This window comes from Tamandua tetradactyla, chromosome 6 (genome assembly GCF_023851605.1).
Source record: "Tamandua tetradactyla isolate mTamTet1 chromosome 6, mTamTet1.pri, whole genome shotgun sequence".
In the NCBI taxonomy this organism is placed as follows: domain Eukaryota; kingdom Metazoa; phylum Chordata; class Mammalia; order Pilosa; family Myrmecophagidae; genus Tamandua; species Tamandua tetradactyla.
The window spans coordinates 154,192,656-154,209,559 of record NC_135332.1 but is presented as its reverse complement, the minus strand read 5'-3'; the positions used below and the strand labels follow the sequence as shown (position 1 = coordinate 154,209,559).

Genomic DNA, 16,904 nt, shown 5'->3' with positions numbered 1-16,904 from the left:
GCAGCACCATAACTCCAACCCAGTTCATTCAGCCATCGTTCAAGGAGCACCCACCATGTGCCAGCACATAGTGGGGATGTAAAAGAATTGGTTTGTTCCTGCCTTCAAGGACACCTCAGTCTAGCAGGAAAGACAAACAAATATAAAGTTATGATACAGCTTGAGAAGTTACATGATGGAAGTCTGCACAGAGTACTAAAGGACTCCCCAGAGGGGCACCCAAACTGGCCTAGGGTAGGAAAATTTCAGAGAGGCTCCTTGGAGTGTCTTTACCATGAGCCCCAAGTTGGAGGTAACCTGCCCAGGAGGTTAGGGTAGGGAATGGGAAGAGAACATTCTAGGCAGAGGAAGTTAAACATTCAAAAACATAAAGATGATTGAGAGTGAATTCTTCAGGAAACTGTAAGTCATTTGGAATGCTGGAGTGATGAGGGAGGAGGGAGGAAAATAGGGGAGGAGTGGTGGAAATAGGGTTTGTTGGGGTGGATGGGATTGACTCTTGTAAACCACACTGAAGAATCTCTGGCCTTTATTCTGGAGGCAGTGGGGAGCCCATTGAATTGCTCTGAGGAATGCAGTGATTTTCAAATTTCATCTTAGAAAGGCCACTCCAGCCACAGGTTCAGGTCCGGGGTAAGGCAAAAGCCAAGGGAACCAAGAGGCACTTTTACAGGCTCTCAACAGCCAAATGATGAGGGTTGTGGTAAAGCCACTGGAGATGGAAAAGAAAGGAAAAAAAAATTTGTAAGTGGTCAGCATTATAGTCTTGATACATTTATGTAGGTTATATTTGTCCCCTTTTCTTCTCCTTTATGGGTGACCATCTTCTCCCCATCTCCAAGTGAACCACTCTAATTTTTGGACTCTAAAATGAACCAAACCCAGATATTTATAAACTGACATAGGTGTACTGGAACCAAAACCACAACTTCAAAACAGCCTCCAAGATGAACCTAAACCAAATCAGTATTTTACATGGTTTGTGTCTTAACAGCTGAGTTTAATCCAAAACAAGTTGGAGGCTCAGGAACTATTTGAAAGGGCAGCAGGAAGAGATGTTGCCTATGCTAAGGATGCAGGGAGAGGAAATATTAAGCAAATGGACAGGACACTGTTCATGAAAAGGGCAGTTTGCACTTCTAATTGTTTTGCCCCGTTTGACTCTAAAAATTGGATTTTCTTAGTAGTAACCACCTTCAAGGGGAGTAAAACATGAGCATTTGAGCATCTCTGGTCCTAAAGATCTTAACATTTCTCATGCTTCTCTCCCAGTCGAGGCCCCCACGGGCGGAGTAATGGAGCTTCATCCCACAAGTCTGGCAACAGCCCACCATCCCCACGGACAAATGACCTTCTGTCCATGCTGTGCAGGAATCAGCTGAGTCCTGTTAACGTCCACCCCAGTTACGCGCCTTCTTCCCCAAGTAGTAGCAACTCTGGCTCCTACAAAGGAAGTGACTGCAGCCCAATCATGAAGTGAGTTCTGTTCATCTCCAAATTCATGGTTCTTAGTTTGTCCTACTTGATACGCCTTTCTTTAAAAAAAAAAAGAAAAAAAGTATACATCTCTTAACCCCCACCATATTCCACTATAAGACACATCTCTCCTGCTGCAGAAAGAGCACAAACCATGCTGCTAACAAGGTGCAGCAGTTGGGGGTGCGGGATAAGGAGGGAAAATTGCAAGGTGGCAGTAAAGGGTCCTGCTCGTTTCCCTCAGAACAGGGGGCTCATTCGTTCATTCATTCATGCATTCATACCCCACAGGCTCACTGCGGACCGTGACAGGCCAGGTACTGTGGTAAGCCCTGGGACTGGCGAAGTTCCCTTTGCCTACAGTCCAGAGGAGAAGGTCAGCAGCCATCTAATGACAAATAACAAATTAAGATTATCTACAAGTAACCTGTTGCTGTAAGAGAGTGTAAAGAGGTGGGGAGAGGGGTCCAGCTCAGTTTGGAAGAATCAGGAGAGGCCTCTCTGAGAAAATGAAATTGAAGTGAGATCTGAAGATCAAGCAAAGAGTTAACGCGGCCCAGGTAGGGGTGGGGGAAGGGCGAAGGGGAACCCGGAAGGAACTGCGCTTCCACAGGGGCCGTGGACAGAGGACCAGAGGACGGGGGGATTGGGAACTGGACGTGCACACGCAGTCTTGGATGGAGTACAGCGCAGGGGAAGCTGGGCAAGCGAAGTGGAAAAGAGTCAAAGCCGCCAGCCCTTCTTCCTTCTGGGAGTCCCTTTTCTGATTAGTCAGCTCCCTTGCAGCAGGGAAGCCCCGCTCTTGGCGATGCCTGAGAAGCGCCCAGATTCCGGCTGCGGATGTTTTGTAGAACACTGGGTGCCTCCTGTACAAAACTCAGCGGTGAGGGTGGAGAAACCGTGTTCCCTTCAAAATAAGGAACTTTTCCGTTTCCTCCAGATCAGCACAGTCACGCTAGGGATTGATTTTGGGAGTTTGAATTCAGATACTAACAATCAGAAGCTTTAGGCAGTGGGCGGTTGTGTGGGAAATTTGAGCTTCATCTAGCTCCCTCCGCCTCCCCCCACCCCCACTCATGGTCCTTTTAATATAATAATGCACGTTACTGTGGACTGCATTATTCCGCAGCGCAGGCCTGCGGACAAGTGAGCGTCGTTCTACGTGAGCTCATCCCCGAGCCGTAGAAAAGCCCCTCTCCACTGCCGGCGCCAACAGCGCAACGCACACCTTCAATCTGCCAAGTAATTACCGGGCCTGAGATTGGCAGGCATGTAACAGGCCGCCTTCTTGAGTAAAGCCGCACGTCTTTGAGGTTTAAGGTCCCAACACAAAGGCGCTGCACCTTCTGAAGCTGGTAGCTCTGGGCAGTGTCTTTTCATAAGAAAGGAAACAGGAAGAAAAGTTAACGGCTCATTACTCGGGTTGTTTCAGGAGGCCTGGAAGGTACATGTCTTGTGGTGAAAATCACGGTGTCAAACCCCCCAATCCGGAGCAGTATTTGACCCCCCTGCAGCAGAAGGAGGTCACCGTGAGACACCTGAAGACCAAACTGAAGGAATCCGAGCGCCGGCTCCATGAAAGGTGAATCCACGTTTACTTACATAATGCTTTAGGACTGGATATTTCTCCATAAAATGAGATATGAACCGAAACTATAGAAAAGAAGAGAAGTCATTTTATTTTTTGCCAAGTGCCTTAAATCAGCTTCTCAGAAGAGCTGTTTCAGAATGGTGCGTGATTCAGGTGTTTGCGGAGCTGGTTGGGGGAGCCCTCTGCTTTCCCTGGGTGTGCGCAGCTTTGGCGTGAAGAGGTGTGTGTTTGTGTGTGAGTGTGTGTGACTATTTGTACATGGCAGGAACACTTACGGGAATGATCTGCACTTCCAGCAGAATGGGTTATACAGCGGCCCCCACGAAACCCCATTTGCCTCAGCTAGAGAGTGGGCGTCTGTGGGCGTCGTTATGTCTGCAAGCTATTTCCATCTTGAAGGAAGAGCTTCTAGAGCTTCGTTATTCTTGGCCAAGTATTAAGGTGAAAAATTTTTTTAAAAAACGCTCATGCTTAGGAGATGATATTTCAGAAACAAAAGACCGCTGGTATCTGGGGGAATGCCAGGTTTTCTGCTTGGTGGTTTTCTTCCGAAACATTTTGGAATGGAGTGTAGAGTTCTGAGCAGGGAGCTGGTTAGGTGGCTGGCAGTGTTTGCATCCTCTGGGGGCTACAGGCCTAACTGCACACTGCCACCTGATCAGCCCTCTCCTCTTCTGCCCCCCCCCCCCCCAGGACATGTGGAAAGCCCAGTGCCTTAGGGTGGGTGCTGCGAGGAGGGCTGTTCATCATCTCCCAACTTAATGTGGCTCCTCTCCTGCCTGAGGTGGACTTGAGATAGACTCACCTCTGGGGTGAGCCAACCCGTACGTTCTGGAAGTCTGTGGCTTATGATTTGAGGGAGGTGTGGGGAAGCTGTGGGACTAGAGGAGATAGCCAAGCCATACTGAACAACATCCCTTCAAACATATGAAGGCCCTGATGACCTGGTCTTCATATCCACAGGAATATGAGAACATATATTTACGTTGAAATTACAGAGAAATGATGTTATATGTAAGGATGAAGTTCTTGACAAAGGTCTTGAAATAGGGTCCTGTGAGAAGTTATTTGATATACTAGAATGATCTGAAACCCAAGATAAAATCTCAGTTTAGGATGGGTTTAATATCGTCTTGCCTGAGAGGAGATAGAATAAGCAGTTTTCAGTGAGTCTTTGAAACATGCACCATTTTATGATTTTTAAAAAATATTAATTTAACTTTGGAATAAAATCAGAAGATTTTTGCAGGGCTAGAAATGATCAGATTGCCTCTGTTTTTGATAAATAATAAAAAGCAAAATAGATTTTCGTTTCACAAACTATTGTGGACATTATGAAATCTTAGGCTGTGGTGATGATAGCAAGGTCAGAGACTCTACATGTGTTCTAATAATGAAATTTCAAATATCAGGTATTAAATAGAGATAATGCTTGTACTTAGCTCAATGCCTGATCCATAATGTGTACGTGTACATACACACACACGTGCAAATAACAAAACCAGTAGCAGCAGTTTTGATTTTTATTCTGATTCTTTTATTTTAGCCATTTTACAATTAGGGGGTGGGGGGTGCATAATTCATTGCTAAGAACTGCCAAAGAAAACATTTCAAAACTGATCCAATCTATGTTTCTGGTGGAAGAGCATGGGCTCTTGGTTGTGTATCACAATTGCTTACTGCCTGGTTCAGAGTTACCATTTTCTTTAACCCTGCTTGCCTTCCCCTCCAGGGAAACTGAAATTGTGGAACTGAAGTCCCAGTTAGCCCGTATGAGAGAAGACTGGATCGAAGAGGAGTGCCACCGAGTAGAGGCCCAGCTGGCACTCAAGGAAGCCAGGAAAGAGATTAAACAGCTCAAACAGGTCATCGAAACTATGAGGAGCAGCTTGGCTGATAAAGACAAAGGCATTCAGAAGTATTTTGTGGACATAAATATCCAAAACAAGAAGCTGGAATCTCTACTTCAGAGCATGGAGATGGCACACAATGGCTCTTTGAGGGATGAGCTGTTTCTAGACTTTCCATGTAATTCCCCAGAGAAAAGCTTTACCCTAAACACCCCTTTTGGCAAGATGGCAGATGGGCTGTTTCTGGAAGAGCAGGTCACAGAGGAAGGGGCCGACAGCGAGCTGTTGAGGGGAGATAGCATGGCCAACGGCACCGATTTGTTAGATGAAATGGTGACATCCACCACCACAGAGTCTGGCGATTTGGCCCTTCTTCATTCCACCCGAGGGGCAAAGGTCCTTGAGGACCTCCCCATCTCCGTGGATCAAGGAGAGGGTGGTGTGGGGGTGGAGCAGGCCGTCCAGACTGACGTGGTGCCATACAGCCCCGCAGTCTCGGAGCTCATTCAGAATGTGCTCAAGCTCCAGGACCCCCATTCCTCGAGCTCAGCATCCTCTGATGAGGCTGGGGCTGACCCAACAGAAGGATTCCCAGAGGCCATCCCTGCCTTAGTGGTTGATTTAACTCCAAGAAATCCAAACTCAGCCATCCTTCTGTCTCCTGTGGAGACATCGTACAACCAGGTGGAGGTGGAAGCTCATGGAAACCGCCTCATGAGAGAGCTGGATTTTGCAGCCTACACGGAAGAAAGGTTGGACGGCTGCATCCCACTGTCTCGGGGGCGCCTCGTGAGGCAGTACTGGAGCAGCAGTTTCCTGGTGGATCTCCTGGCTGTGGCTGCCCCTGTGGTCCCCACTGTCCTGTGGGCATTCAGTACTCAGAGAGGGGGGACAGATCCTGTTTACAACATCGGGGCCTTGCTCCGGGGCTGCTGTGTGGTTGCCCTGCATTCACTCCGCCGCACCTCCTTTCATATCAAAACCTAAGTAGCAGTGGTTGTTCCCCTGTGCCAACTTGTTCTGTGTGGCATTGTGCCAGGTGGAGAAACAGCAGGTTGGTCTGTGGCAGTCTCTGTTCTGTCATTTTCCTCCTCAGTGTTCGAATTGCACTATAGTTGAATCCTGTTCACTGTTTAAACCGGAGGTATCTTCGAAGGCATGGAAACCTGGTTCAAGTAAATGTCCCACCAGTGTGGTATATAGAAAGCATGCTCGTGGTCCTGCTGTGTCGTCTCGGTACCCATCCTTATCCTAGTGGTTCAGGAAGAAGAAACGCAGTTTGCACTTTCGAGACAGCTTCTGTAAGGGTGCCATGTTATCTCCTTGCTTTGCTTTGTGCCGTGTTAAAATGTGTAATTGTTCCAGCATTCCAGTGGTCTTGTGCATAGCAGGGGACTGTAACCAAAAATAAAAATGTATTTGTGTAATTGGTTTGAAGAAGTCTTGAATAGCTCTTAGTGTCTTACATGAAATTGATAAAGTTTGAGTGATTGCAGTTTTCTACTAAATGTAGCTCCATGTCTTAAGTAGTTTGTTTGCTCTTAAACTTGTTAGTTGATGAAAATAGTAACTTTATGATGTATTAACTTATTTTTTGCTTATATGTATATATATAGTGTTTTATTTGAAATTGTAACCACACATTTAAGCATGATGATAATAAAGATTAGTGTTCCATTTAAATGAATGTCTTATCCTCCTATAAAATAATTATGTATCTTATTTTAGTTCTGTAAATGAAAGACTAAATGGATTGTACATCCTTCCATCTATCTCAACAGGGGTCTATAAAAATGGAAATTAAGAAATGAGAAAGAAAGAAAAATAATTCTTAAAGTTAAGGATTTCTTACCCTGTCTTTTTTTTTTTGAGAGTATTTTTTAAAAATATTTTTATTGACAAAACAACATACAAATACAAACATTCTTAGCACACAAACATTCCATACATGGTGTTCAATCTGTGGCTCACACAATATCATCACATAGTAGTATATTCATCACCATGATCATTTTTTAGAACATTTGTATCACTCCAGAAAAAGAAAAAAGAAGAAACTCATACATACCATACCCCTTACCCCTCCCTCTCATTGACCACTAGTATTTCCATCTACCCAATATATTCTAAGCTTTATGCTCATCTGTCCATACCCTAGATAAAGGGAACATCAGACACAAGGTTTTCACAATCACACAGTCACATTGTGAACGTTATATCTTTATAACAATCATCTTCCAGAAACAAGGCTACTGGAGAATGGCTCTATAATTTCAGGTAGTTCCCTTTAGCCACTCAAATGCACCACAAACTGAAAAGTTACCCTGTCTTTTGAATTAGGCATCGTTTTTGGATAAAAATACATTTGATTATTTGTTTGCTTTTAAACACTCTTGTGACTTCTTTTTTCACATATTTACTCAAAAGCATGTGTTGACTTCAGGAAAGTTCAATTAATTTTTTAAGCTTTCTGGGAGTGCAGGAGAAGGGACTATGCCATTGCCACATGCCCTCCTCCCATGGAGTAACAGATTGAGGATGGGTGCCTGGAGAAGGCTAAGATAATATTTGATCCATATAGCTTCATCTATTCCTCACACCAGCCTTGTGAGGTGAGTAGTAGTTCATTTTACAGATAAGGGAGCTAAGCCTGAAAGAGGTAAATTACCCAAGACCCCATAGTCAATCTCCAGAAGCCTGGAGTTCATGTCTCCAAAGCAAATGCCTTTTCCACTTCACCTGGCAGAAGGAAGAGACATGAAGAGCAACCTAAGTTCTCACCCAGAAACACATTTCTCTTCTTTCAATGACACTTCTTATTTTGAAGCACAACATTTTACTTACCATAACTTACATATTGCCCATGCCCCCTCTACCTATTAACTCTGTGTGGACAGGGATCTAGGTTCCGTTTCGTGCACAGATGTATGTGAAGAACATAGAGGAGTACACGACACATAGTAGGAGGTCTAGAAGTCCTTCAACAGCTACTTACAGGGAGCTTCAAGTCTAGGCACTTTGCTAGGTCAGTCATCAATAGTGAAGGAAACACAATATTTTGACCCTCATGAAGCTTATATTCTGTGTCTGTGAAAGACGCAGAGTATGCACAGATAAACAAGACAATTTCAGATAGTGCTTCCAAGAAAATAAACAAGGTTTTTTTGACCAAGAGTGACTTTGATGAAGGTAAGTAGTATATCTCTGAAGAAATAACATTGGTGTGAATGAATGAAAAAGAGCCAGTCCAGTTATGTTTACGTATTGTGTTAGTTAGATTCAGTTGTCAACTTGGCCAGGTGAGCATACCTATTTCTGTTGCTGCGGACACAAGCCAATGGTATGCAAACCTCATCTGTTGCTAATTACATCTACAGTCAGCTAGGAGGTGTGTCTGCTGTAATGAGTGACGTTTGACTGAATTGGCTGGTGCTTAAATGAGAGAATGCAATGTAGCACAGCCTAGCAGCTGGCATTCCTCATCTCAGCACTAGCAGCTCAGCCCAGGCCTTTGGAGATGCAGAAAGAAGTCACCCCGGGGAAAGTTGTTGGAACCCAGGGGCCTGGAGAGAAGACCAGCAGAGACCTTCCTGTGCCTTCCACGTAAGAAAGAACCTCAGTGGAAAGTTAGCTGCCTTTCCTCTGAAGAACCAACAAAATAAATCCCCTTTTATTAAAAGCCAGTCTGTCTCTGGTGTGTTGCATTCCAGCAGCTAGCAAACTAGAACGGGTATAGAAGTAAAATGTTCCATAAAGAACAAATGCAAAGGCCCTGAGAAGGAAAAGAGCTCAGCATGTTAGATGAGCTTCAACAAGGCCTATGTGCCTAGAGCAGAGTGAGAAGGGAAACGAGTGGATTGGAGCAGTGGACAAAAGCTAGTTCAAATGGGGCCACATAAACCATGGGAGGGGTTTGAGTATATTCCCAGGGCAGAGAGAAGCTATCAATGGGTTTTAAACAGGACAGTGATATAATCTGCTTGATTTATTTTCTATTCATTTATTTGCTTATTTCTGTCTGTCCTTCAGTCTTCGTCTTTTTGTTTTTTTATTCTTTCTGTCTTATGCAGTGTCTGCTAAAATTTACAGAGAATGCATTGTAGGCAAGCGGAAGTGGAAACAGGGTGACCATTTAGGGATCTCCTGTAGTAGTCTAGATGAGAGATTTTGACAATTTGATGTGAAAATGGATGTAGAGATCAAAATGTGATTTTCTGATGGTTTGGATGTGAGGAGGGAATGGGTAGAGTGTGAGGAAAAATGAAATGATGACTGTTAGGTTTTTGGCTTGAGCCAAAAATGAATGGTAGTGCCATTTACTGCAAGAGAAAGAGTTGGAGAGAAACAAGCTTGGTTAGGAAAATAAATTTGAGATGTCTGTTAAATACTCATGTAGAGATATTAAGAAAATAATTGCATTTATGAATGTGAATTTCATGGGAGCTTTCAGGACTAGAGTTGGTTTCTCCAGCATTTATGGAGCATTAAAAACCATAGGAACAGATGAGATCATCCAGGAAGAATGTAAAAAATATATATACATATACTAGAAACTGAGTCTCCATCTTTGGATCAAGACAGGATGAAGAACCAACAAAACATCCTGGGAAGGAGCAGCCCAAATGGTACTAGGAAAACTAGCTGCACATGAGTATTTAGAAAACCAGGAGAATGGTTCAAGAAGAATAAGGTTCAAAAGAATGGTTTCAAAATATTTTGTGTTGAAATGGTACTAACGGGCTGAAAAAATGAGAACAGATACATATCCATTGGCTCTGCCAAGAAGGATTTAGTGACTTTGACAAGATAATTTTCCTTGGAGAAATAGGATGGAAGCCTGACTGGAGGCAGTTAAAGGATGAATGGAAGATGGTAAAAATCAATGTGTATAGCCTTTTTTTTTTTTTTTGGCATATGAAAGTTTTACTGTGAAGTGGAATAGGGAAATGGGGAAATGAGTCATAGTTACAAGGGATCTGAGGTCAAGGATTTTGTTTTTTGTTTGCTTTTCACTACTGAGAGACCAAAGGTCATGTTTGAGTGCTTTTGCAATGATCCAATAAAGAGAAAGAATTTGATGGCATAGAAGAGAAAGGGATAACTAATTGAAGGAGGGAAAACCCTTGAGAAGATGAAAATGGATGAGATCCGTGGCAAGACAATGCATGTGTGGAGAGAGGTGTTGATATGGACTTTTTTTAACTGGCGCACACTCGTGCACTCATAGTCCACACTGTGCAACCCCAGCAGCAGTGAAGGGATCTGAATGCAATGAAAGGGAAACTATTTCTGGAGGTGAATAATTGGAAGTGCCCCCAAACAATGAATCATGCTGACTCAGGTCCCTTCCTGTGGTTGAGCTCAGACCAATACCTCAACTCTAGTATCTTTTTTAAAGTCAACTCCTTGAGTTTATTTTCAGTCATTGCTAAATTAAAGCATTTGTAAAGAAAAGCTATAAGCCAGTTTTCTGGCATCCAATCATTGCTACAGAAACAAATATCACCATACAAACTCAGCATTGTTCTTTATCAATTCAAGCTGGCTAGAAAGGTGGACTCTGGAGAGGAAGACTTCTTCCTCATGACATGAACGACAAACATTTATGTTAATTATCAAATTGGAGGCAGCTGATCATAATAGCAACTTGGTTTTTAGCCTCAATGTCCTGTATCTTTCTTCAAGTAAACCAAAAGATTCAACAAAGCAATTCATTGGAGGCAAATTTTAGACACTTCATATCCAATCTATTCCTGAACAAAATCATGAAGGTATAACAGGAGAGCCTGAAACAGTTCTTTTTTATTTTTCTCGTTCATCAGGGTTTCAGTATCCATCGTCTGTGGAAAATTACTGCCTTGATTCGGAACAAAGTCTCTTACAGATGAGTCCCTTGGAGTAAATAAAAGATGGAACATAGCTTGCCTTTCGGAAGCCCAAGGCGTTGGCTGGTTTTGTGGACAGGATGGTCTGATCCTATAAAAAGATGCATGTGTCACAGTTGCTTTCACTAATTTGGGTGCTTACAATGTACAAACAGGCAGGAAAATGGACAAAAAAAGAACAATACCACTCTATTGAACAAATTGCTGTCCCATCAAAGCAAATGTTAAACATTTCCTACAGTTATGTGTGCAAACATTCCAATTTACAAGAAAAGATTTCTTCCCAAGGGATATGCTGACCTTTCCAAGTTGAGCTGTTCAGAAAGGGGGAAAAAATGCAATCCACTCAGATGCCAAGACTTTCTGACATTTGTGGCAGGAAAAAAAAGGAAGTCTGTGATTTACATTCATCATAGACTTTGCTTAAGTAGTGGTTGTGTCTGATATGTTTTTCTCTTGAGGGCTTTTCATTTTTAAAGGTTTGGGGTAATTTCTAACTTTAATTTGGGTCAACGAGCTAATTTTTACAAAAAAAATCTTTCCTTTCTTGTCAGGCAAAATGTACACAATGAAGCCGTAACTGAGAAAATTAAAAAGAACAGTTTATAGGAGTCAAATCTTGAAAGAATACAGCAAGCCCTCAAATGTTCAAAACAAAAACAATTAGCAAGTTGAAATTGAATAAAACAGGTCTATATCGGGTAAATGTATTTGAAAACCTAGAAGACATGCTCTGCTGTGACTACCGATTCTCCCATTGTCACAATGATTGTGGCAACTAATGCTTATAAAAATAATTCCAAAGAATTTTAAAGTTCAAAGAAAGTATAAATGCTACTCAAGTTTGTGCGAAAAGATCACAGTATTTCAGAGGCATTCAAATTTTTCAAAAGGTATTATCTTTTTTAAAAATGTTTTAAATATGGATCCCCATATATAAATCACATAACAGTGAAGCTTTTGGAATAGGGGTAACCAGAGCCCTAATATTTGCCTCCCCATTGTCTCCTGCTATAGCACCAGTATCACTTCTCAGAACAGCTTGAAATCTTTTCACTGTACACCAGGTTCTTTGAAGACTGTCAGTTCATGTAAGGTTTCATGTCTGGTAACTCTTAATTGGGATAGTGCATTAGCTAATGCCAAAAACTCAATACTCTAACTGTCCTAAGCAAATGAATGCTTATTGGAGTTGTATTTTTAACCTTTTTCCACAAAACTGTATGCCAGTGCTCTGTTGGATTAATTGTGAAGAGGACTCATCATCTCTCTCACAGCACAGAGGCCTTATAGTCTTGGGTACTTCAGTGTGTGAATTCATGGTGTAAAAACTCACAATCCAGGGTCTCCTTGTGAATACTGAAGGTAGGCATCATGGCTTTCAGCTCTTCGTGGCCCTGGTGATCGTTCTGGAAAAATATTCTCTTATTCTCCTATACTCTTATTCCCTAGAAGTGTCATTTCTGACTAAAACTGTTTTAACGTCACTTTGAAAGAAACCAAATAGTTACCAGATGAAAGTTTTAGTGGACAGGAATATGAGAAGTATTAACAAAGGCCATACTTCTCTAATTTGAAGTGCAGTAAGAACCTCCCTCCCCTTCCTTGTAATAAAAATAGCTACCAGCATTTGAAATGATTGCCAGTCTCACTTTCTACAGTAAACAATAGGTGCTGACATGTTAAGTTGACCTTTAATTCCTCTGAACCAGCATATTTCTGGTTTGTTGGTACACAGAGGAAAATATAAAATGAAAGTAGTCTTAATAATTTTCCAATCTCCCATTGAAGAAATGGATGCAAAAATGCTTCAAAATGATCATCCATGTACCACCTTAGTCCATAAAGTTTCCTTCTAATCAAGACACATTAAGTAATTAAGAGGTCCAGATGCATTGCAGAGCTTCAAGCAAGTAAAAAAAAAAAAAAAAAAAGAATCTTGTATTTTTGCATATTTAAATCCAAATGAGAAAAGTTAAATATATCTATATCCTTATGCACATCTTACTCCATTTAGCACTGCAATTAAAAACTGAGTCATAAAATATTTTCAAAATTTATTTTGGACTCAGTGTACCTACTGATGTTGTAATTTTTCTCCATAAAATAAGCATGCACCACTTATACTCAGGAATAGGCAACAGATTTGGGAAAAGAGTTGCTATATAAATTAAGAAATGAAGTTTAAAATATTTTTACAAATGAAACCAATTATGGGCAGCAGTTAATATCTTATAATAATGAGTCAAAACTGGCCTCAGGATAAGAAACCATAATTTCTCTCAACATACCACTGACTCGGGGTATAGAGTTTGAATTTTCTATGTATGGAGATGATTTTTTCCTGCACCATTCATTCTCCCACCCAGATCCTAAAGACACTTGTTAATAAAATAGACAAGCAGGGTCAGGAGCACAATTTATAGCAAGGAAGGTCTCTGGGTACAAAACTTAGTGGTCTACACATGCATGAAAACTGTGATCTTTGCTTAATCAGACTTGTGATTTAATCCGATGAGCTAATTGGCTTATTTTTGCAAATGTTTGAATATACATCACACTTCATTTTGCCTTGATATTATCTGACCCAAGTAAACAGGGAGTATATAATTATATGGCATTGATATTCAACTACAGTTGTCACTCATATGAAAATAAATAGTCAGGCTATTTCCCTTCGTATTTATTAAGTTCTGAGAAAATACAATTGGGTGTTACATTTACTATATTTTGCAATACCATCTTTGAGTTCTCATTTTAAAAACTAGAGATTCTTGTAATTTTATGCCAGTTCATAGTTTCATCACACTGAGGCCTTAGAAATCACAGTCCACATAGAATGCTGATTAACCTGCTTTCAAAGCTTGCTATTTGCTCTTCCATTAATCAAGCATACAATTGCCTTTCTAAGCCCTGGTTTCCTTACCTGAGAAATAGGGATACTGCCTATCTCACGGTGCTGTCATGGATATAATCAGCTAAAGGATCTCTGACAGAGTTGAGCATACCATAAACATTGGTTTTTTGTTCATTAAATTTGCAGTAGTAAAAGTATAGAACAGTTAATATTGCAAGAAGTCAATTTCTCCCACTCTATACGGAAGAGGCTGTCAATACCAATGGGAAAAGTGCATAGAGGAATATGTGGTCTCATAGCAACCACCATTTGTTGAGCACTTACCTATGTGACAGGCACTATGCTAAACACCTATATATGGTCTCAATTCTTAAAACCACCTTCCCCATTTAAAAGACATGCAAGCTCAGGCAATTTGTTTTTAAACAATTGCACCATCGCTGCTGCACCCAAGCTCTCAAAATTGATCTCATCAGATCAATTTATAAAAATATCTGTATAAATAGCCATTAAAGTCCTAAAAGGGAAGAATAAGATCAACTTGTCTGGCCACAGACTTTCAGTGAGTTTCTCTGCAAAAGCTCCTGCTTATGGATAAGAAGTGTCAGCAATAAGTATGCAGGGTGGAAAAATATCTTATTGTGGGTGGGGGAAAGTGTCTATTCTATTCCTAGAAGTGTCTTGTTCCAAACCTTGAACTTTGAGGCTTCTGGTGAAAATGAATTTTATAACTTACTCTGGTTACTGAGTATGCCCAATGGCCATCACTAACGGACAACGAAAAATGATAGGGCTCAAAGTTAGAAAATAATTCAATATAAAAGAAGTCCATGTCTGTTGCTGTAACCCTGGAACAGCCTTGGCTATGATAAAGAAAAGTGAAAGTAATTATGAAAAGCAACTCAAATAAAAAACAAAAATCAATGTTAATGGCAAAAACAAGTTTACTAAGTTATTAGCTACAAAAATATGCTCTGCAAGGACCGAACATTTCTTTAGTCTCCAATTCACTAGAGAGGTTAGAAGCCCACCTTGGAACAACGTAAGCTCTCCCCAGTTAACTTCAGCCACATCCACTTAGCTCATAAATGTTGTATTTGTTTACACATCTACGAAAGGTTTCCTTGGAACAAGGGGCTATAAAGAGTGTAAAAATCATCAGAATAGATTAAACAATTCTGAACTACATAGGATCAAACAACATGTGTGCTTCGCTACATCTGGTTCAGACTATCCCCATTTAGTAAAAAACACCATTATCAACAAAACTTTGGCTTTTTTAGAACATTGGCCAAGGTTAGGATTACATTATAGAATAAACTTGGAGAGTAGTATTTGAAGCTCCATCCAGATGTTAGTTTCTATAGCTACCACTTCTTCCCAACCACCAATCTTCTCCACCCAAGAATATTCACTGCCCTGGCCAGAAGCAAGTATATGTCAAAACTGAGGAATTTTAAATGGTCAGTTCTAAATGTCAATTTAATTAAATATGCCACCAGAATGAAGAGCTAAAATACAACTAAAGGATATTCCTAGATAAAGCTTAATTAAAGAATACATGTCCAGAATCATGAAATTTATACATAAAAAACACAAAATAAGTTGTGCATGTCTTTGATTACTTGGTATCTCAGTATATGAAATGCACAATTCAGATAATGGATAGCACTTCACTAATTAAGTCTATCTTTGCCTGCCTGTATTTCATGATTACTTGTACCAGTAAGCTTCTAAAACTGACACCTTTACTGAAATGAAGAAAACAGAAACAGTAGCCACAAATTAAGAGTAAAAGGGGCCAATTTTCTACCAGGAAGAATTACCGCATGTATATAACTGAATGACTTCTTTGGTGACTACAATATACTCAAACGCAGTTAGGAACTTAAGTTCCCTTACCAACAGACGTAAAGAAGTTCTAGAATTGTTGTCTATTCTTTCCATGAGAAAAGCTCATTTCCTCTAATTAATCATAAAAACTGTAACTTCTATACCAGTCTTTATTTCTAAATAATCAACAACAAAATAACAAAAATCTCACATACATGAAAACCATGAGCAAAGCAGATTTTCAATACTTGTCAACTACTGGGGAGAAGTAAAGTTAATTGTACTAAATAAGTCATCTTGTACGAACTCCAAATTTACAGAAATCATGTAGCATTTCCATAATAAAGTAAAAATAAAGACAAATGAGCAAAGAGAATAAAAACTATTAAAAATTTGAGTAAGTCTATTTAATTAGGAGTTTACTGGCAGAAATTCTCTAATAAACACAATAACTGGAAATGTGGTTTTGGACTATAACAAGAAGCTTTTCATCAAAGTTAAAGTTCAACTAATTCTACAATCACATAATGTGTCTGGAAGTTACACTAAAGATTTAGGGAGCTCTCACTGTATAACTTATGATTTAACTTTGAGAAATTACTAATTCAAATATAACAGCAGTGCTTGGCCTGTAAATTGCATACAACATCTTAACAATTCACAAAATGTTAATTTGGGGCAATAACTTTTAAGAAATTAAAAATCTTTCGAACTTCTAAAGCCACAGGGAATCAAGCTGGATTTATTTTAGACGTAGAGAAGAAGCAAATGGAATTTTCAACTATCAAGTCTAAATTTTTCCCTAATGAACACAGTATATATCTAATTCTTAAAGATACTATTTTGATAAATAAAAATATTATTATTCCTGTATTAGTTTATAATTTAATAAATCAATACTGTTATCTAGCCAACAACAGAGATAGCCTACATTATATCAGATATACAAAATTGACACAGAAATCATCTAAAAGCTCTGAAATATAACTGATGCCTTTCTGCATTTGTAAACTAACGACTTTGGGGTAGAGGGGAGTACAAAGGTACTTAATGAAACCAACTTCTTGATAATAGTTTTAAACACCTGTATGTTATACTAATGTAAATCAAATCTATCATTTTAAGTGATCTGCAATATTTTTATACATGCAATATAAATTACAAATATGTATAACAACACTGCAACACCATCTAAAAGAAAAGATGTAGAAAATCTTAATAATAAAATTGTTGCATTTAATGTCACTTTCTTGAACAAAACCCTAAATCATCAAATTGCTTAATGTTGTACCAAACATAAACAAAATCTTTTCAAATGAGATGAATGTATGCAAACACCAGCTTCTGACAGCAAAAATAAGGAATTTAAAGTTCTACAGTTTGATTTAAATCAGGTAATCATGGAAGCAAAG

General features: G+C 40.0%; 1 protein-coding gene and 1 long non-coding RNA gene across 7 annotated transcripts in view; one reads left to right on the top strand and one right to left on the bottom strand.

Moving 5' to 3' along the window:
- The window catches only part of SYBU (syntabulin), a 76,941-nt gene extending 70,341 nt beyond the window's left edge, over positions 1-6,600 (top strand). For all 6 annotated transcript variants that reach the window (XM_077167504.1, XM_077167505.1, XM_077167506.1 and 3 more), the window contains 3 exons: positions 1,273-1,476; positions 2,909-3,058; positions 4,800-6,600. In XM_077167504.1, coding sequence (XP_077023619.1) covers positions 1,273-1,476; positions 2,909-3,058; positions 4,800-5,904 — 1,459 coding nt within the window. In that variant the 3' untranslated portion in view covers positions 5,905-6,600. The remainder of the gene's footprint in view (positions 1-1,272; positions 1,477-2,908; positions 3,059-4,799) is intronic.
- On the bottom strand, positions 529-2,550 carry LOC143688968 (uncharacterized). Its single transcript, XR_013178422.1, has 3 exons — positions 2,471-2,550; positions 1,352-1,535; positions 529-712 (listed from the first exon to the last, which is right to left on the bottom strand). It is a non-coding gene; the product is annotated as an uncharacterized LOC143688968 (long non-coding RNA).
- Positions 6,601-16,904: the final 10,304 nt, after the last annotated feature.